Genomic DNA, 22,357 nt, shown 5'->3' with positions numbered 1-22,357 from the left:
GGCTAAATGATTATTAAATATTAGCATTTGATTTTGGCTATTTGTAAAAGAAAATATTATTTCATGCATGTTCTAGAACTATCAAAACAGGCATTTGTAGATGAATGATACTTTTAGGTTGAAAAATACATCCATCCAGAATATATAGGCTAATTAATTATCAGAATGGTTATTAATTATTATCATTTGATTCTTAGATATTTGTAGCAGAAAAGATTATTTCATGCTTGTTCTAGAACTACCAAAACAGGTCATGCATGCATGCCAAATTTACCAATAACATTGGTTCATGATTATTCTATGCATGATCACTTCTAGTTTTGGATACTGGTAGTATGTTGCATTAATTGACTGTTTCAAATCTGTTTAAGCTCTCAATCATAACTTGTAGACTAGGACTTTTTCATTTGATTTTGACACCCACTATGAGTCAATGCTCATGACTTTGACCCAGTAAGTTGTATTTGATCCTCTGAACTCAAACCCTCTTCACACCCTGTCCATATAGCTAGCGTTAATTGCATACACACACAAGTAAACCCTATCTGCACTTGCATAGATACATATATATTATATACATACATGATTGATAGTTTTTATGTAATAATTAGTTAAATATACCTTAAAAACAGAAACATCCATTTATGGATACTGAGAAGATGATGAGTATAAAACAAGTTGATCATGAAGAAGAAGAAGATAAACCTGCACTTCCAGGTTTTCGTTTTCACCCCACGGATGAAGAGCTTGTCGGGTTCTATCTTCGTCGCAAGGTGGACAAGAAACCGCTCAATATCGACCTCATCAAACAGATTGACATCTACAAATATGATCCGTGGGATCTTCCAAGTATATGATTTCTTCTTAATATTTATATTGATATCCATATTTGTCAATTTACATGTACATGTTTTAGACTTTTAGGTATTGTGATGGATCTGAACTAAAGAGAAAAAACAGCTAGAGTGATAACATGTAATATGTATTAGATGGTAATTAGGGTTTGGAGGTTTCTTTTTTTTTTTTTTTTTTTTTTTGGATTTCTAGTTGATTTGGAGTTGAGTAAGTTTTTTTTTCTAGGCATTTTTGAAAGTTCACTTGCGTCTGATAAGTGAACTCAAAGGAATCTAACTATGTTTTTTGAGTTCGCTAATCTGACAAGCTAGCTTGGATAAGGACAAAACCACCAACAAACTCGAGCCAACGCTTTGTGTCTCTCGAGGATATAAAGGATGCACTACGCTCCTTTGACCAGCAAACTCAAGCCAAGTTTGCTTGTCACACCAACGAGCTTGAGGAGTTCAGTTGCCACCTCAACGGACACGCATGGGTAGTGAACTGCCTTAGATGTACAAGAACTTTCAAAAAAATGTCTAGAAACACTTACCTAAACTCCAAACAACCTATAAATCCAAAAAAAAAATCATTTAGAAGTCCATTGATGATGGACTATATGAAAATATAATATATGTGGTTGATTTCTTTCAGTTTTGTTGGTTTGCTCATGAGTCTATATATATCAACTTGATACATAGGTTGAACTTTTAAGTATTAAATAGGTCACTTTTATCATATTAGAAGAAGAGTTATAAGTTAGATCCCTTATTAGTTTAGATATAATATATGCTTAGTTTTATTATAATTATGTAACATGTTATTATAGATAGGTAGTGACGGTTATGTTATGCATATATATATATATAAATATATATATATATATATATATATATATATATATATATATATATATATATATTGTAAAGGCATATTCGAATTCACTAATTCTAATCAGAACATCATCATTCTCTTTCAATCCCTAAACCCTAACTCTAACAATATTAATCCCAACATATCATCCGAAAAACTTATAATCAATGGGTGGCTTATATATATGCATTTGATTTGCAGAGACAAGTGACGTGGGGGACAAGGAATGGTATTTCTTTTGTAGAAGAGGAAGGAAGTATAGGAACAGCATAAGACCCAATAGGGTGACTGGTTCCGGTTTCTGGAAAGCTACAGGCATCGATCGACCCATCTATTCGGGTGCTGGTCCTGCTGGATCAGTATGCATTGGTCTCAAGAAATCTCTTGTTTATTACCGTGGTAGTGCTGGTAAAGGCACCAAAACCGAATGGATGATGCACGAGTTTCGTCTGCCTCCATCGTCTCACACTAACATTGATGCCAAAAGCATCAACCGCATGGATGATAAATCTATCTCTCAAGAAGCTGTAAGTAAGAACAAAACTTGCATATGTTATTTATACTCATATGGGGTGTTTGAATTTGTTTATTAAGACTTTTTATCTACTTACTGCATCAACATTGATGCGCGGTTTGAAACTGCTTATACACAGTTTTAATAAGCAATCCAACCCCTTAATCGAAAACTAGAATTAAAACGAAAAAAGGCTTCAGCGTGATAAACAATTTCCAATTCTGATGTTTGCACCTTCTCCTTTACAAGGTTTTGATGAGTTTATGCAAACTAGTTTAGTGGATAGACAAACAAACCTAATTATATACTGAGATATGATTTTCAAAACTGAATATTATTAGAGTAATGCTAGACAATACTTAGAACAAAATGGAGGATAAGATGAGAACTGTTTTCATTTAAGAAATTGAGTTCATTTTAGGGGAAAATTAGGTGAATGACTATTCTACTAACAAACAAACATTATAACCAGTAAGATCCAACTCATACAGTAGGGTCTAGGGATGGACGGATGGGAGGATGGGGAAAACCTTTCATCTATCCCGAAAAATAGAGAGTTTGCTCCCTCTTACAACCCTCCGCTCGAAAAACCTTATGAATGGCCTTTTACTGTTTACTGATTATATTAAAAGAATAATCATTGACGTTAATGACGTAATTTATTTTAAAAATGTATCATTGATTCAGAATTTATACCTAATAAATAAGTAACTGGTTGTGTCACGTGTCACAATTATATGAAACCATGATTTTTTTTTCACTTATCATATTTCACTCATTCGTTTAAAAAAAAGTTAATCATAACATATTATTTATACGTAATTCCAATCATATTTTATCACAAAATATCAATTTACAATTTCTAGATCTTCATTATTAACTATTTAATATTTTATTTATTCAACTCATGTGATACATGAGTTTATAACCAAGAAAATCACAATAATAAATATTGACTAAAGCCAAAATAAACATAGGAAACGACTAGTGTGTATGGGTTTCAAGCAAAACAAGATAAGGCAGAAAGTGAGACATGCTTGAAAGGGGTGGGTTGTAAGGGTCTCCACTAATAGAGGGACCCATTGGCGGACAAACGATATCATGACACGTGCCAATTTTAAGAGAAAACCGCTACGTAGACATTTTCTATAGAGTAAACGTTTGATCCCTAGCCGTTTCCTTCGACTTAGATGGCTCAGACATATCCTTTTTTTAAATTACTTTATAGACTTCATTTTTAGACGTCATGTTAATTATATAGTAGAATTTGTAAAAAAAGGTAACGGTTAGGGCTTAGCCCTTTTCATTGACCCTAGCTATTTCAACTAAGTCTTGCCGTTTCAAAGATAATGACTAAGGCTCGGATGTTTACTATAAGAAAACGTCTTCTTAGCCGTTTCCTCTTAAAAATGCCACGTATCATGATATCCTTGGTCCGTGAGTGGATATCCCTAAAGCCTAACCCTTTCAAGCATGTATCACTTTCTGCCTTTTGTTGTGAAGCCCCTATACATTAATCATTTTCTTTAGGGGTGAGCAAAAGGAAAAACCCGACCCTACCCGACCCGACCCGAGAATTGATCAAACATAAAATACAGAACATATGCACTACCCTAAATATAGGGTCGGTTCCGGTTCATAGGTCCAAGTCGGGTTTCACCATGAAAAGAACCGAGAACCGACCTGATTTTATATGAAAAATTGGAACCGATCTAAATACCTAGGTACTTGGGTTCGGGTCGGGTTAGGTATATTTTCGGTTCGGTTTTCAGTTATTTTCGGTCCGGACCTAAACTTGCTCACCCCTAATTTTCTTTGTTTATTTTGGATTTGTGATTTGGTCAATATTTACTTTGATGATTTTTCTTTCTAACATTGTCTTTTAATATATAGGAATTCAATTATCCATGATTATTTTTACATAGATTTAGCTACATTTGTGCCTATTATGCGCAAAAGTCTTTTGTCTTGGTGTCAATTAGACCAACAACAAAAAAAAGTAATATGTGACATAAGTTGAGCAATATTTGCCATAAGATGTTCCATTGGCGCAAAACTTTGCATCATTTATGTTAATCATGATACACATGACATATTTTGATTAGATGTAACAGTTTATGATGATCAAATTGATAAAATAATAATAATAATTTTGATTAGATGTAACAGTTTATGATGGTCAAATTGATAAAATAATAATAATAATATCATCTAGATAATTTGTTTAGACTAATCAACCTGATGTTTCGAAATGAGAACCATAACATGACTTAATTACATTAATAATGGAATTGAAACACAAAAAAAGATTAGCTAGGAAATTTAAAAAAAAATGAAGTTAGGTTCAACTAAATTATATATGTTACAAAAATTCTCCTTTTTATTTTTAAATGACTTTCACTAATTTGGAACAAAGTTTGTAACACAAAACTTGTTTGAAATGCTTTCTTTCAATTTCGTGAAATCAAAATGACCAATGTCATACACATAGATGGATACAAAAGGAAAATTTTAACTTTGGCATAATATTAATTATTAGATTGGGACATACAAAAATCTAGGAACAAGAAAATCACAAATAGAATTATTGTTCAGTGTTCAAACTTTTTTGTTGTTGAATAGTCGCCATCTGAGGCCGACTGGTGAGCTGCCCCTTGCTACTACACAAGTAGGCGTTTGCGACCGAAATTCTCAATTGGTTGTATTAAAAATGTTTGCAATTTAGCAATTGTATTACAACTGAAGCCACAATGGTTGATAAAATAGCGAATTTAGCCATTTGAACTCGCAAAATTGGTGAGTGTTGCACTTGCAAAACAGTAATAAATATGATATACATTGCAAAAACGTCGGAAAAATATGAACGTTTATGTTAGATAAAACTATAGCGGCCATGGACTAGCTAGTTCGATAAAACTAATCGACTAAACCACCTATATCGTCTGTGCTATTGTCTTTTCTACACGTTTTATACTTTTGCGTTAGCATTATTAGGGGTGTGCATGATCATATAAATCCTCATGTGGTCTATTTACTAATAGGTTGTTGTTTTCATTGCATTATTCAGGAAGTTTGGACTTTATGCAGAATCCTCAAGAAAAACGTATGTCACAAGAAAACCTTACCGGATTTTAAAAAAATATCTGCTAATAGAAATTTGTTGGTTGATACGAGCCCGAAAATATGCAGTCGAGACTTCAATCATGATATGCAGCATTACATTAGATTCCAAACTTCTACGATCCAACTAAACCATGTGAAGTATCCATTTTATGACCATCACGAGCAGCAGCATCACAACCACCTTACAAATGAGACGCACCACTTGACCGCTATGGGTCCGTTGATCTCAAGTTCAGGTGCATCAGATCAAGCTCCATCTGCATCCAGCTCTTGCTTTTCGGACCAAGATATGAATGATATCACTAAACAAGGAGATTGGGATGACCTGAGGTCAGTTTTGGAGTTTGCATCTGCTGATCGGCCGGTTTTCTTTATGTAATGCAGGCTTGCATGTATTAATATATAACTCCCATAGAGAAAACCTTAGAAAACATATATATCTTAATTGAAATTGAAATAGATGTAATATATAATCATGTGTGGCCAATCATGATGACATTTGTCGATTTTCAGTTCTATACAAATAAAGACACCCGAATTAAAATGAATACACATAGGAAATTATAAGAAAACATAATATAATGAGAAAACCACGATTTCTTTTTTATTTATTTATTTTTAAATGTTCTAAGAGTATTTCAGTAAACTTTCATTTCCTTGATTTTGAGAGTTATGTCCATTTTTAATTAAACTTTCCCTTGCTTATCTCCAATGTTTATATGCTTTTTAACTTTTAAAGATGATCAACCTACCAATTTTCATCATTATCAAATCTTCATCAAGTTCCAATAATCTTCGTCTTTGTCATTCCTTTTTTTGAATCAAAGAACAACCTAAACATAACAAAAAGAAAACCAAAATCATTAACACGACCAGTTATTCAAGAATCATCACTATTGTGCAACAATGCAAGGCATGATGCAACGTTTTTTCGACATCTACTTATTGATTTTTTTTCATTCTGTTTTTTTTTTCTTCAACAATCAACCAAGTTCTTCCATTCCACCAGAGTTTTTTTTTTCAACAATCAATACGATATGTAATTTTACTATAACATATATGTAATTTTGATGCTAAATATATGTAAGTTATCATTTTACATATATATGTGTTTTGAAGAACATACTAGAGCTACACATATGTAAATCTAGTGTATCCACGAAGAACTTGAAGAACACATTGGAGCTACTTATTCATAAACATATAGGAGCTACATATACGTAAACTATTAAAGCTACTCACTTTTTCAATTTAATATCAAACCTTTACTTCCTCCCTTCCTTATGGTTTTTTTTTTTTTTGTATTTTGCATGTGTTGGGCTATTTGGATTCTTAAGTGGACTATCCTATCCCATTGTTCACCATGGTGTAACAAAGTGATACAACTCCATATTTGATGTCCAAAGTAGGATGTAAATTCTCTTTTCATAAATCTTTTACATGTTTGTTTCTGGTTTCATCTTGTGGAAATCTTGTACCAACCTTGTTCCCAATCAAACTCATGGCTGTGGGGCTTGTGTATGGTTGATTTCTAAAGGATTAAATGTGAGATTAAATATATAAATGTAATATTTAATCTTGTAGCCTATATAATCATTTATATTATATTAGATCAAAATATATTTATTAACCTATTAATAATTAGTTGGTAATTGTTGATGGACCATATTACCCTTATTAACTAATTGGGTTTCCTCTTGGGTGTATAAATAAGGGGCTTATTAGAGAGTTAAAGGGTTACACAGTTACACACATTACACAATCACAACCCTCATAACATCAAAGAATTCGGCTCTCTCCCCATAACCGATTCTCACCCTAGTTTCGGTTTCATCACCATCATAACTTACACCCTAAGGAGGAACCAGATCATCCTAACAATCATGACTAACTCGATGGCTGCATCCCTGACTGGATTCTCTGCTGGGTTATCTGCTGTAACAGGTATTATTCATGTTTTCCATTATGTTTAAACAGAACTGATCCAACATGTGGTATCAGAGCATATGTTGATTAATCAGTTCTAGTTTTGTATCCATTATTCTGGGATCAAAAATCTGGAAAACTGTTTTTTGAAAGTTCATAAAAATCAAAACTGTTTTCGAGTTCTGATGAGCCGAAATCCCTGTGTTCGGAAAATATGTTTGATAATTTGACTCGAAACCATAAGTGGGATAATAATATCCGAAATCTGTTAACTAAAATCATAAAATTTAGATTTCGGATCCCAGATTATGTTCTTATTTTTGTTAGGGTTCATCATAATGTTCTAAGAAAACTCGAAAATTCCCTAAGATTTGGAATATAATTTAGATTAGTGGGTGTTTTTCCTGTTTTTGATCTTTATTTTATCTATTAAAATTTCGAAAACTGTTAAAAGATAATCAGTTATTATTACGAAATCTTTTGATAAGTTTAGATCAGCATTAAAACAGGAAACATTATCCCACAATCCCTTAAATTTCGAGTTTTCAGTTATTATCACAAAACAGCTGTTAATGAGGTTGCTACTCGCAACCATGAGGTTGCTACTCGCAACCATGAGGTTGCTACTCGCAACCATGAGGTTGCTACTCGCAACCATGAGGTTGCTACTCGAGACCATGAGGTTGCGACTCGCAACCATAACGTGATTGATCGAAACCATGAGGTTGCGACTCGCAACCATAACGTGATTAGTCGAGACTAAGGTTGCGACTCGAAACCATAACAGCATAACTCGAGACTAAGGTTGCGACTCGCAACCATAACGTGATTAGTCGAGACTAAGGTTGCGACTCGAAACCATAACAGCACAACACGAGACTAAGGTTGCGACTCGAGACCATGACTCGACTCGCAACCATAACGTGATTAGTTCGATCCGCGCTAACAGGTGGTTTGCTATTAAATACTTGGTTTTGTTAATACTTAATTCATTAATCAGAATCAGATAATTTTGCAAAACCAAAATAGCTTTACTTGGATGAGCTTCTGATGTATTAATTCTGGCCAAAGCTGATTTAATACATCTATTTATTGTTCAAGTATTATAAAAGGCTATGTTAAGCATGCATTACAAACGTGAAATGTCTTAATTCTGGCCAAAGCTGATTTAATTCATTTATGTTTAGCATGCTTGACAAGTGCATGTTACGCCCTAACACGTTTAACCTTAAAAATGACGCAGCGGAAAAAGAGCTTTAAAATTTCTTTCCTTATTAACGACATTACTTTCACGAAGGTTCCAAATTCTAAAAAATGTTAAACGTTCTATAAAAGAATTCACAACATTCATACTAAAATTTAGATTCCTAGACATTATATACTTCAACTATGTGACCGATCCATCCGTACAATCCTTGCTCTTGACTCGATCTACGTCCGCTTCACTTCCTTAGCAGCAGAAGAAGTCCGTGTAGTACCTGTGGGCATCACATACAACTTAGCCATTAGTCGATGACAACATCATATAACATTAATCTCAAATAATTAAAGATTGAATAACGTTCGATAATGTAACTTGATCCATTCGAATAACCCTTCTCCTTCTCTTGTTCCAGATTCGGCTTAAATTTCATAAGAATCTGATGTACTCATTCCTGCATTACATACTGACCTCAAACGCATAATTAGTAACGTTAAAATTCTAACATATCAATTCATGCATACATACCTATGTACATACATAGTTACTTACATACATACATATATACATACATATATACTTACACATATACATACATACATGCTTACATACATACTTACATACATACATACATACAAGCTTTATTCCTTTGTGTACATTCAGTCCCATTTAATACATATGTACATACTTTCATATATGTATACTCTACATCTATTTACATACACCCGAAAACATACATGCAAACATAAACACATCTACACGTACATGCTTACATACTTACATATAGTTATATAGTGGATATAACGTAGTTAGATAGCCTTCACACAAGTTTGGAGTTGAAGAATGCGAAAAATATGAAAGAACCAGCAATTGGCGCAAGAAGAAACCAATCTGGCGCCACCTTGTGCCAGTTCTGGCGCAATACAGAAGACATCAGTCAGGGGCGCAACCTTGTGCCAGGGGGGCGCAACCTTGCGCCTGGTTCAGACCTGCAACTTTCAGCATGACGAATTTTTACCATTTTGGTCATAACTTTCTCATTTCTTGTCCGTTTTACCCGATTCTTTTTCCTACGTGATCGTAATTTAATCCTCTATCACATGGACTTGAAATCCCACGTTCGGTTTAAGGAAATTCTTAACTTACGCGCTTTCGACTTAATAATCATTTTCTAATTATTCGGCCCGTTTATGTTTTCATCAAACCACTCATTTGTTTTAACCCAAAACATACATGAACATTATAACCATAATACTCTTATTTTATCCAGAGTTTCGTACTTGGGGTTTACGCACCCGATACCCGGTATTCATTAAACTCATTCATTCCATTTAAATCTACGATCAAACTTGTTACTAAAACCTCCACTTGCGCAAATGTATATCTATTAAACCAAACTCACATATGAGTCTTTTGACTATTAAACCACATCTCCGATTCCCGGATTGCGTACTTATGTGCAATTCTACCCATTAACCGGTTATACTACTATAGCCATTTCTTATACAACATTTCGATATAATCATAAGACCTCATTTTGACCCGTTTGGTCTACTTAGAAAAATTCACCGATTTCATTCAACTAAATCCATATTTGACATTAAACATTATGTTTAATTAATTAAAATGCTACATTACTTAAACAAGCTAAGAAGTGATTACAGAATCACTTACCTTATGCATTCGTGCTCGTATCCGTTTTCTTGCCACTTCTTGACCCGTTAGCCTTCCGTGCTTGATTCCGTCTCGACATGATCCCTATACTTCCATGTCATCGAAATCACATTCATATTAGCATACGCAATTGTACATGTTAACGATCATATCGATCGCATAATTCACATTTAACTTTCATTTGTCACTTCTAACAAGCATAATACATGTAACCAAGTTCATGTCATTTCAAACTCATGTAACAAGCATAATACATGTAACCAAGTTTAAGTAAACTACTTTCATCATTATATTTATATTAGGATCTGCTCCAGAGCTCTTATTAGTGTCTTTTACTTTATAATACTAGCTCTTAGCACATATCATCACTAACGTTTCATTCATCGAATTTATTCCACTTGTATCCAATTATTAATCGTACAAACCTCAGCCTGCGGTTTGTTCCTAACTTCCTATTTAAGCATATTTCATTCATATATTTGTTAATCGAAATAAATCGATTTATTTCATGCTACTCATACATCATATGCTATCTTTCATTTTGTTCACTATGAGCCATCCTAAACATTCCATTACTATCATTACTTCCGATTGCCTTTAAGCTCATAGGAGGGGTTGATATATTACCATACGCATACTATAATCATTCAAGGACTTATTATTACAACTAGAATCACTCTTCTTAAACTTAATTATCCGTACTTAAATCACAAAGACTAAGCATTATTTCTATGGTTACTATTGTTATTTATGCCATGCGTATCTTTTCTACAATGTCTTGTTCAAATGAACATGGCCAACAAGCCGAGCATCAAAGTTAGCATTTCTTAACGATACTTTTCGTCTCTTGTATTCTATCAGAATTTCCACGGTTACGAGCATTCAAGTTCAATACCACCCGACGATCATTACAAACATTTTGAAATTTACCCCACATTTTTCATTACGGTTTGTACTTATACATTCTATTCTGACACACCCATCTCTAGTCGAGTCATAATCTCCTATTAAAATTTCACCCCTTTTTATACATACCTGACGGAAGTAAATTCCATTAATTCGTTATCCATACCTTGCGATGATCATTCCTTTCCGATAGTGATATTGCGTGTCCATTCATCAAGCTCACCTATGAGTATAAACTTAACAAGTCAACACATTAACTACCGAGTTCAAATGGCGATCGCCATCTGACCCGTATGAACCATTTATCCCTTCTACCATTCTTGTATGCAACACATTTGCATAAATATATTCATATATATATATATATATATATATATATGAAAATTTAAGCATAGTTTGAATCACATCACTTAAGAAACATTTACTTGTCTGGTTCGTAATTACTTACACCTTCGTATATTTTCACTCCTATCATACTTTTGTTCATTTGCTTTACGTTTACTTATATGACTTGTGTGACATAATTATGGTCAGACTATTGACTTCTTCTCAAGTAGACTAGCTTTAGTCGTTTAGACCCTAAATCCGTTTCGCGGATTCGAACACCTTACTCATACCTTTCGTACCTTTCATGTTTTGAATTCGTCTCACGAATTCAAATATTGCATTCACCTCTTTCATTCTTTGAAGCCGTCTCGCGGATTCAATCATTTCGTTCATGCCTTTCATTCCTTGAATCCGTCTCGTGGATTCAAGCATTGCATTCGCATATTTCATTCCTTGAATCCGTCTCGCGGATCCAAGCATTGCATTCGCATATTTCATGCCTTGAATCCGTCTCGCGGATTCAAGCATTGCATTCGCATATTTCATTCCTTGAATCCGTCTCGCGGATCCAAGCATTGCATTCGCATTTTTCATTCCTTGAATCCGTCTCGCGGATCCAAGCATTGCATTCGCATATTTCATTCCTTGAATCCGTCTCGCGGATCCAAGCATTGCATTCGCATATTTCATTCCTTGAATCCGTCTCGCGGATTCAAGCATTGCATTCGCATATTTCATTCCTACAAAGTACTCTCAGACCCCCGAGAGTCTTACTACCCATTTCACCCACACGCCTAGCTGCTACCAAACTCTATCGGACATACCTGTAATAATTATCACGGTCTCACGAACGTCATACGCTTCTTGTGTACTGGCCAGGTACACATTCCACGTACTAGATTCGTGCCTTCGCGTAATTGCCACCTTATGTCCGAAGAATTTAGTTTCGGCTCGTGTAACCTTTTCAGAACTTATTTATCATGTCGTTATTATATTTTGCTAAAAATTTTCTTTCACTTGCTTAATTATACCATTTCATATGCCCACACGTTAGGTTTACGTACCTGGGGTCAATTCGCCTTATTACTTGCCTTGATGTCGGTCCTAGACCGCATCCACGGATCATCCCTTCCAAACAATTGCGCTTATCCTTCACATAACATACTATTAGTTTCCTTCGAATACATAATCTAATACATACTTACATTCGCTTTTGCCTTTAGGCTTCGATCGAGTCTTGGATTGCACGGGTTCTTGGTCACGAGAGCACACCGGTTTGAGTTCAAGTATTTACCTCCTGTTACTTGATTCTCTCAAACCAGGGCTCTGATACCAACTTGTTACGCCCTAACACGTTTAACCTTAAAAATGACGCAGCGGAAAAAGAGCTTTAAAATTTCTTTCCTTATTAACGACATTACTTTCACGAAGGTTCCAAATTCTAAAAAATGTTAAACGTTCTATAAAAGAATTCACAACATTCATACTAAAATTTAGATTCCTAGACATTATATACTTCAACTATGTGACCGATCCATCCGTACAATCCTTGCTCTTGACTCGATCTACGTCCGCTTCACTTCCTTAGCAGCAGAAGAAGTCCGTGTAGTACCTGTGGGCATCACATACAACTTAGCCATTAGTCGATGACAACATCATATAACATTAATCTCAAATAATTAAAGATTGAATAACGTTCGATAATGTAACTTGATCCATTCGAATAACCCTTCTCCTTCTCTTGTTCCAGATTCGGCTTAAATTTCATAAGAATCTGATGTACTCATTCCTGCATTACATACTGACCTCAAACGCATAATTATTAACGTTAAAATTCTAACATATCAATTCATGCATACATACCTATGTACATACATAGTTACTTACATACATACATATATACATACATATATACTTACACATATACATACATACATGCTTACATACATACTTACATACATACATACATACAAGCTTTATTCCTTTGTGTACATTCAATCCCATTTAATACATATGTACATACTTTCATATATGTATACTCTACATCTATTTACATACACCCGAAAACATACATGCAAACATAAACACATCTACACGTACATGCTTACATACTTACATATAGTTATATAGTGGATATAACGTAGTTAGATAGCCTTCACACAAGTTTGGAGTTGAAGAATGCGAAAAATATGAAAGAACCAGCAATTGGCGCAAGAAGAAACCAATCTGGCGCCACCTTGTGCCAGTTCTGGCGCAATACAGAAGACATCAGTCAGGGGCGCAACCTTGTGCCAGGGGGGCGCAACCTTGCGCCTGGTTCAGACCTGCAACTTTCAGCATGACGAATTTTTACCATTTTGGTCATAACTTTCTCATTTCTTGTCCGTTTTACCCGATTCTTTTTCCTACGTGATCGTAATTTAATCCTCTATCACATGGACTTGAAATCCCACGTTCGGTTTAAGGAAATTCTTAACTTACGCGCTTTCGACTTAATAATCATTTTCTAATTATTCGGCCCGTTTATGTTTTCATCAAACCACTCATTTGTTTTAACCCAAAACATACATGAACATTATAACCATAATACTCTTATTTTATCCAGAGTTTCGTACTTGGGGTTTACGCACCCGATACCCGGTATTCATTAAACTCATTCATTCCATTTAAATCTACGATCAAACTTGTTACTAAAACCTCCACTTGCGCAAATGTATATCTATTAAACCAAACTCACATATGAGTCTTTTGACTATTAAACCACATCTCCGATTCCCGGATTGCGTACTTATGTGCAATTCTACCCATTAACCGGTTATACTACTATAGCCATTTCTTATACAACATTTCGATATAATCATAAGACCTCGTTTTGACCCGTTTGGTCTACTTAGAAAAATTCACCGATTTCATTCAACTAAATCCATATTTGACATTAAACATTATGTTTGATTAATTAAAATGCTACATTACTTAAACAAGCTAAGAAGTGATTACAGAATCACTTACCTTATGCATTCGTGCTCGTATCCGTTTTCTTGCCACTTCTTGACCCGTTAGCCTTCCGTGCTTGATTCCGTCTCGACATGATCCCTATACTTCCATGTCATCGAAATCACATTCATATTAGCATACGCAATTGTACATGTTAACGATCATATCGATCGCATAATTCACATTTAACTTTCATTTGTCACTTCTAACAAGCATAATACATGTAACCAAGTTCATGTCATTTCAAACTCATGTAATCTATCGTTTCATCGTATTAAACACACACACGTCTAACACGTCATTAGCCTAACTCATGACACATAATTATTCCTAAACCTTACAGTAACATTCATAAGTCGAACCATACCATTCGCATATTCGTTGACTTTTCAGAAAGTCAACAGTCAAGCATACAAATTTCCAACTCAAGAACATATGTCCATATTGATGTAGTGGACCATACTAACGACATCCCATGCATTTTGTAATCATATTCTTGCACACATACAACCATATAATTACTTACCTACGTACACACACATATACGTAATCCATTCCATTTATACTAGTATTTCTATAACTCCACAACTGACACTATAACACGTATTAAGCTAGCCTTATACTATTCCAACAATGATTCTTTTTAGGAATCTCATATGCTTCACATATACTTCTAGTTCACAACTAGCGGATCAAACAACCACATGGTGTGCATCACATCATTTAAACACATAGTACAAGCCACTAGTGCACCTTTCTACCCGGGCATGAAATCAACAAAATCTCCACATGGAATCAATCTAACACGTCTTCTTCATGTAGGTTTACTAACAAATACATTATTATCACGTTCTATATATAATTACCTATTACTTGCATACAATTTCGCAGATCATTTCCATCTAGACATTTCATCAAACACTTGGTGTGCGTACTACTTTCTAAGCCTAATGTACAAGTAGTTCATGCTATCCTTCATACTTATTACTTCTATTCATCAACACAAGTAAATTTCAAGCAAATTTCCATATCATACTCAATCTAAATAACAAGTATACGTTACATACTACAAAATACATCAGTTTGAACAAGAATTAGACATGAGTGATTCACCCATGTCGCCACCTTCACCACCAATGGTGGGTTTCATCTTCAAACATCAAATTACTCAAAATCCTTCATAACCCATGTTTTATATGGTGATTCTAAGACACATACATAATCAATTTCATTTAATTTCGTGGATTAAACATAACCCACTTCATACAAGATCACCAATTCTCAAATTTCAACTTACCAAGTGATTTATAGGGCTAGATGATGTAGAATCTTGATTCATGCAAGAGAGTTAAGGTTGGATTCTACCTCAATTCTTCAACATTCACCACCATGAGAAACCCTCATGTCTCCTTGCCTTGCATCGACACCAACATCAGACTTATGTCTGATGTTTGTGGTCTTCCCCCACTTAACCCAAACTTCATTCAAAATGTGCAAGATTAACCCTTGCACTTTGTTTAACTTATTTCTTTCATTATTTAGACTAGTATATATACAAACTAGGTTAACTAATCCTAGTTAGTCAAATCTAGTTAAGTTATTTCACACATAATTCTATTATATGCTATATTTATTAAATATTATATTTTTGGGGCGTTACAAGTCTACCCCCCTTAAAGGAGGTTTCGTCCCCGAAACCTTTCACATTCAACTAGACCAATTCTACTCTTACCTTTTCAAATTGTTCATCCACAATACTTATTACAACATAAACGCATTAGGGATCTTGGCAAACTTTTATTCATGCATAAACATAATTATACACATCGTCCCTATGCTCTTAAATTAAGTAAACTACTTTCATCATTATATTTATATTAGGATCTGCTCCAGAGCTCTTATTAGTGTCTTTTACTTTATAATACTAGCTCTTAGCACATATCATCACTAACGTTTCATTCATCGAATTTATTCCACTTGTATCCAATTATTAATCGTACAAACCTCAGCCTGCGGTTTGTTCCTAACTTCCTATTTAAGCATATTTCATTCATATATTTGTTAATCGAAATAAATCGATTTATTTCATGCTACTCATACATCATATGCTATCTTTCATTTTGTTCACTATGAGCCATCCTAAACATTCCATTACTATCATTACTTCCGATTGCCTTTAAGCTCATAGGAGGGGTTGATATATTACCATACGCATACTATAATCATTCAAGGACTTATTATTACAACTAGAATCACTCTTCTTAAACTTAATTATCCGTACTTAAATCACAAAGACTAAGCATTATTTCTATGGTTACTATTGTTATTTATGCCATGCGTATCTTTTCTACAATGTCTTGTTCAAATGAACATGGCCAACAAGCCGAGCATCAAAGTTAGCATTTCTTAACGATACTTTTCGTCTCTTGTATTCTATCAGAATTTCCACGGTTACGAGCATTCAAGTTCAATACCACCCGACGATCATTACAAACATTTTGAAATTTACCCCACATTTTTCATTACGGTTTGTACTTATACATTCTATTCTGACACACCCATCTCTAGTCGAGTCATAATCTCCTATTAAAATTTCACCCCTTTTTATACATACCTGACGGAAGTAAATTCCATTAATTCGTTATCCATACCTTGCGATGATCATTCCTTTCCGATAGTGATATTGCGTGTCCATTCATCAAGCTCACCTATGAGTATAAACTTAACAAGTCAACACATTAACTACCGAGTTCAAATGGCGATCGCCATCTGACCCGTATGAACCATTTATCCCTTCTACCATTCTTGTATGCAACACATTTGCATAAATATATTCATATATATATATATATATATATATATATATATATATATATATATATATATATATATGAAAATTTAAGCATAGTTTGAATCACATCACTTAAGAAACATTTACTTGTCTGGTTCGTAATTACTTACACCTTCGGATATTTTCACTCCTATCATACTTTTGTTCATTTGCTTTACGTTTACTTATATGACTTGTGTGACATAATTATGGTCAGACTATTGACTTCTTCTCAAGTAGAGTAGCTTTAGTCGTTTAGACCCTAAATCCGTTTCGCGGATTCGAACACCTTACTCATACCTTTCGTACCTTTCATGTTTTGAATTCGTCTCACGAATTCAAATATTGCATTCACCTCTTTCATTCTTTGAAGCCGTCTCGCGGATTCAATCATTTCGTTCATGCCTTTCATTCCTTGAATCCGTCTCGTGGATTCAAGCATTGCATTCGCATATTTCATTCCTTGAATCCGTCTCGCGGATCCAAGCATTGCATTCGCATATTTCATGCCTTGAATCCGTCTCGCGGATTCAAGCATTGCATTCGCATATTTCATTCCTTGAATCCGTCTCGCGGATCCAAGCATTGCATTCGCATTTTTCATTCCTTGAATCCATCTCGCGGATCCAAGCATTGCATTCGCATATTTCATTCCTTGAATCCGTCTCGCGGATCCAAGCATTGCATTCGCATATTTCATTCCTTGAATCCGTCTCGCGGATTCAAGCATTGCATTCGCATATTTCATTCCTACAAAGTACTCTCAGTCCCCCGAGAGTCTTACTACCCATTTCACCCACACGCCTAGCTGCTACCAAACTCTATCGGACATACCTGTAATAATTATCACGGTCTCACGAACGTCATACGCTTCTTGTGTACTGGCCAGGTACACATTCCACGTACTAGATTCGTGCCTTCGCGTAATTGCCACCTTATGTCCGAAGAATTTAGTTTCGGCTCGTGTAACCTTTTCAGAACTTATTTATCATGTCGTTATTATATTTTGCTAAAAATTTTCTTTCACTTGCTTAATTATACCATTTCATATGCCCACACGTTAGGTTTACGTACCAGGGGTCAATTCGCCTTATTACTTGCCTTGATGTCGGTCCTAGACCGCATCCACGGATCATCCCTTCCAAACAATTGCGCTTATCCTTCACATAACATACTATTAGTTTCCTTCGAATACATAATCTAATACATACTTACATTCGCTTTTGCCTTTAGGCTTCGATCGAGTCTTGGATTGCACGGGTTCTTGGTCACGAGAGCACACCGGTTTGAGTTCAAGTATTTACCTCCTGTTACTTGATTCTCTCAAACCAGGGCTCTGATACCAACTTGTTACGCCCTAACACGTTTAACCTTAAAAATGACGCAGCGGAAAAAGAGCTTTAAAATTTCTTTCCTTATTAACGACATTACTTTTACGAAGGTTCCAAATTCTAAAAAATGTTAAACGTTCTATAAAAGAATTCACAACATTCATACTAAAATTTAGATTCCTAGACATTATATACTTCAACTATGTGACCGATCCATCCGTACAATCCTTGCTCTTGACTCGATCTACGTCCGCTTCACTTCCTTAGCAGCAGAAGAAGTCCGTGTAGTACCTGTGGGCATCACATACAACTTAGCCATTAGTCGATGACAACATCATATAACATTAATCTCAAATAATTAAAGATTGAATAACGTTCGATAATGTAACTTGATCCATTCGAATAACCCTTCTCCTTCTCTTGTTCCAGATTCGGCTTAAATTTCATAAGAATCTGATGTACTCATTCCTGCATTACATACTGACCTCAAACGCATAATTAGGGTAACGTTAAAATTCTAACATATCAATTCATGCATACATACCTATGTACATACATAGTTACTTACATACATACATATATACATACATATATACTTACACATATACATACATACATGCTTACATACATACTTACATACATACATACATACAAGCTTTATTCCTTTGTGTACATTCAATCCCATTTAATACATATGTACATACTTTCATATATGTATACTCTACATCTATTTACATACACCCGAAAACATACATGCAAACATAAACACATCTACACGTACATGCTTACATACTTACATATAGTTATATAGTGGATATAACGTAGTTAGATAGCCTTCACACAAGTTTGGAGTTGAAGAATGCGAAAAATATGAAAGAACCAGCAATTGGCGCAAGAAGAAACCAATCTGGCGCCACCTTGTGCCAGTTCTGGCGCAATACAGAAGACATCAGTCAGGGGCGCAACCTTGTGCCAGGGGGGCGCAACCTTGCGCCTGGTTCAGACCTGCAACTTTCAGCATGACGAATTTTTACCATTTTGGTCATAACTTTCTCATTTCTTGTCCGTTTTACCCGATTCTTTTTCCTACGTGATCGTAATTTAATCCTCTATCACATGGACTTGAAATCCCACGTTCGGTTTAAGGAAATTCTTAACTTACGCGCTTTCGACTTAATAATCATTTTCTAATTATTCGGCCCGTTTATGTTTTCATCAAACCACTCATTTGTTTTAACCCAAAACATACATGAACATTATAACCATAATACTCTTATTTTATCCAGAGTTTCGTACTTGGGGTTTACGCACCCGATACCCGGTATTCATTAAACTCATTCATTCCATTTAAATCTACGATCAAACTTGTTACTAAAACCTCCACTTGCGCAAATGTATATCTATTAAACCAAACTCACATATGAGTCTTTTGACTATTAAACCACATCTCCGATTCCCGGATTGCGTACTTATGTGCAATTCTACCCATTAACCGGTTATACTACTATAGCCATTTCTTATACAACATTTCGATATAATCATAAGACCTCGTTTTGACCCGTTTGGTCTACTTAGAAAAATTCACCGATTTCATTCAACTAAATCCATATTTGACATTAAACATTATGTTTAATTAATTAAAATTCTACATTACTTAAACAAGCTAAGAAGTGATTACAGAATCACTTACCTTATGCATTCGTGCTCGTATCCGTTTTCTTGCCACTTCTTGACCCGTTAGCCTTCCGTGCTTGATTCCGTCTCGACATGATCCCTATACTTCCATGTCATCGAAATCACATTCATATTAGCATACGCAATTGTACATGTTAACGATCATATCGATCGCATAATTCACATTTAACTTTCATTTGTCACTTCTAACAAGCATAATACATGTAACCAAGTTCATGTCATTTCAAACTCATGTAATCTATCGTTTCATCGTATTAAACACACACACGTCTAACACGTCATTAGCCTAACTCATGACACATAATTATTCCTAAACCTTACAGTAACATTCATAAGTCGAACCATACCATTCGCATATTCGTTGACTTTTCAGAAAGTCAACAGTCAAGCATACAAATTTCCAACTCAAGAACATATGTCCATATTGATGTAGTGGACCATACTAACGACATCCCATGCATTTTGTAATCATATTCTTGCACACATACAACCATATAATTACTTACCTACGTACACACACATATACGTAATCCATTCCATTTATACTAGTATTTCTATAACTCCACAACTGACACTATAACACGTATTAAGCTAGCCTTATACTATTCCAACAATGATTCTTTTTAGGAATCTCATATGCTTCACATATACTTCTAGTTCACAACTAGCGGATCAAACAACCACATGGTGTGCATCACATCATTTAAACACATAGTACAAGCCACTAGTGCACCTTTCTACCCGGGCATGAAATCAACAAAATCTCCACATGGAATCAATCTAACACGTCTTCTTCATGTAGGTTTACTAACAAATACATTATTATCACGTTCTATATATAATTACCTATTACTTGCATACAATTTCGCAGATCATTTCCATCTAGACATTTCATCAAACACTTGGTGTGCGTACTACTTTCTAAGCCTAATGTACAAGTAGTTCATGCTATCCTTCATACTTATTACTTCTATTCATCAACACAAGTAAATTTCAAGCAAATTTCCATATCATACTCAATCTAAATAACAAGTATACGTTACATACTACAAAATACATCAGTTTGAACAAGAATTAGACATGAGTGATTCACCCATGTCGCCACCTTCACCACCAATGGTGGGTTTCATCTTCAAACATCAAATTACTCAAAATCCTTCATAACCCATGTTTTATATGGTGATTCTAAGACACATACATAATCAATTTCATTCAATTTCGTGGATTAAACATAACCCACTTCATACAAGATCACCAATTCTCAAATTTCAACTTACCAAGTGATTTATAGGGCTAGATGATGTAGAATCTTGATTCATGCAAGAGAGTTAAGGTTGGATTCTACCTCAATTCTTCAACATTCACCACCATGAGAAACCCTCATGTCTCCTTGCCTTGCATCGACACCAACATCAGACTTATGTCTGATGTTTGTGGTCTTCCCCCACTTAACCCAAACTTCATTCAAAATGTGCAAGATTAACCCTTGCACTTTGTTTAACTTATTTCTTTCATTATTTAGACTAGTATATATACAAACTAGGTTAACTAATCCTAGTTAGTCAAATCTAGTTAAGTTATTTCACACATAATTCTATTATATGCTATATTTATTAAATATTATATTTTTGGGGCGTTACAAGTCTACCCCCCTTAAAGGAGGTTTCGTCCCCGAAACCTTTCACATTCAACTAGACCAATTCTACTCTTACCTTTTCAAATTGTTCATCCACAATACTTATTACAACATAAACGCATTAGGGATCTTGGCAAACTTTTATTCATGCATAAACATAATTATACACATCGTCCCTATGCTCTTAAATTAAGTAAACTACTTTCATCATTATATTTATATTAGGATCTGCTCCAGAGCTCTTATTAGTGTCTTTTACTTTATAATACTAGCTCTTAGCACATATCATCACTAACGTTTCATTCATCGAATTTATTCCACTTGTATCCAATTATTAATCGTACAAACCTCAGCCTGCGGTTTGTTCCTAACTTCCTATTTAAGCATATTTCATTCATATATTTGTTAATCGAAATAAATCGATTTATTTCATGCTACTCATACATCATATGCTATCTTTCATTTTGTTCACTATGAGCCATCCTAAACATTC

General features: G+C 34.7%; 1 protein-coding gene and 2 long non-coding RNA genes across 3 annotated transcripts; 1 reads left to right on the top strand and 2 right to left on the bottom strand.

Moving 5' to 3' along the window:
- Positions 1–515: 515 nt before the first annotated feature.
- Positions 516–5,853, top strand: LOC110942180 (transcription factor JUNGBRUNNEN 1). Its single transcript, XM_022183924.2, has 3 exons — positions 516–849; positions 1,909–2,234; positions 5,289–5,853. Exons 1-3 carry the CDS (start codon positions 645–647, stop codon positions 5,721–5,723), a joined length of 966 nt encoding a protein of 321 aa, XP_022039616.1. The 5' UTR covers positions 516–644; the 3' UTR covers positions 5,724–5,853.
- Positions 5,854–13,517: 7,664 nt separating this feature from the next.
- LOC118492419 lies at positions 13,518–15,856 on the bottom strand. The gene is made up of 3 exons (XR_004893633.1): positions 15,670–15,856; positions 14,388–14,471; positions 13,518–13,702 (listed from the first exon to the last, which is right to left on the bottom strand). It is a non-coding gene; the product is annotated as an uncharacterized LOC118492419 (long non-coding RNA).
- A 3,497-nt stretch (positions 15,857–19,353) lies between these two features.
- Positions 19,354–21,692, bottom strand: LOC118492418. Its single transcript, XR_004893632.1, has 3 exons — positions 21,506–21,692; positions 20,224–20,307; positions 19,354–19,538 (listed from the first exon to the last, which is right to left on the bottom strand). It is a non-coding gene; the product is annotated as an uncharacterized LOC118492418 (long non-coding RNA).
- Positions 21,693–22,357: the final 665 nt, after the last annotated feature.

The sequence above is a fragment of the Helianthus annuus genome, chromosome 5 (assembly GCF_002127325.2).
Source record: "Helianthus annuus cultivar XRQ/B chromosome 5, HanXRQr2.0-SUNRISE, whole genome shotgun sequence".
In the NCBI taxonomy this organism is placed as follows: domain Eukaryota; kingdom Viridiplantae; phylum Streptophyta; class Magnoliopsida; order Asterales; family Asteraceae; genus Helianthus; species Helianthus annuus.
This window is presented reverse-complemented; position numbering and strand designations above follow the sequence as displayed.

Bases quoted from the DNA above. Each gene is read 5' to 3' on its own strand.
- LOC110942180 (XM_022183924.2), top strand. From the start codon at position 645: ATGGATACTGAGAAGATGATGAGTATAAAACAAGTTGATCATGAAGAA. The intron at 850-1,908 runs GTATATGATTTC...TTTGATTTGCAG, and splicing joins TGATCCGTGGGATCTTCCAA to AGACAAGTGACGTGGGGGAC. The intron at 2,235-5,288 runs GTAAGTAAGAAC...TGCATTATTCAG, and splicing joins AATCTATCTCTCAAGAAGCT to GAAGTTTGGACTTTATGCAG.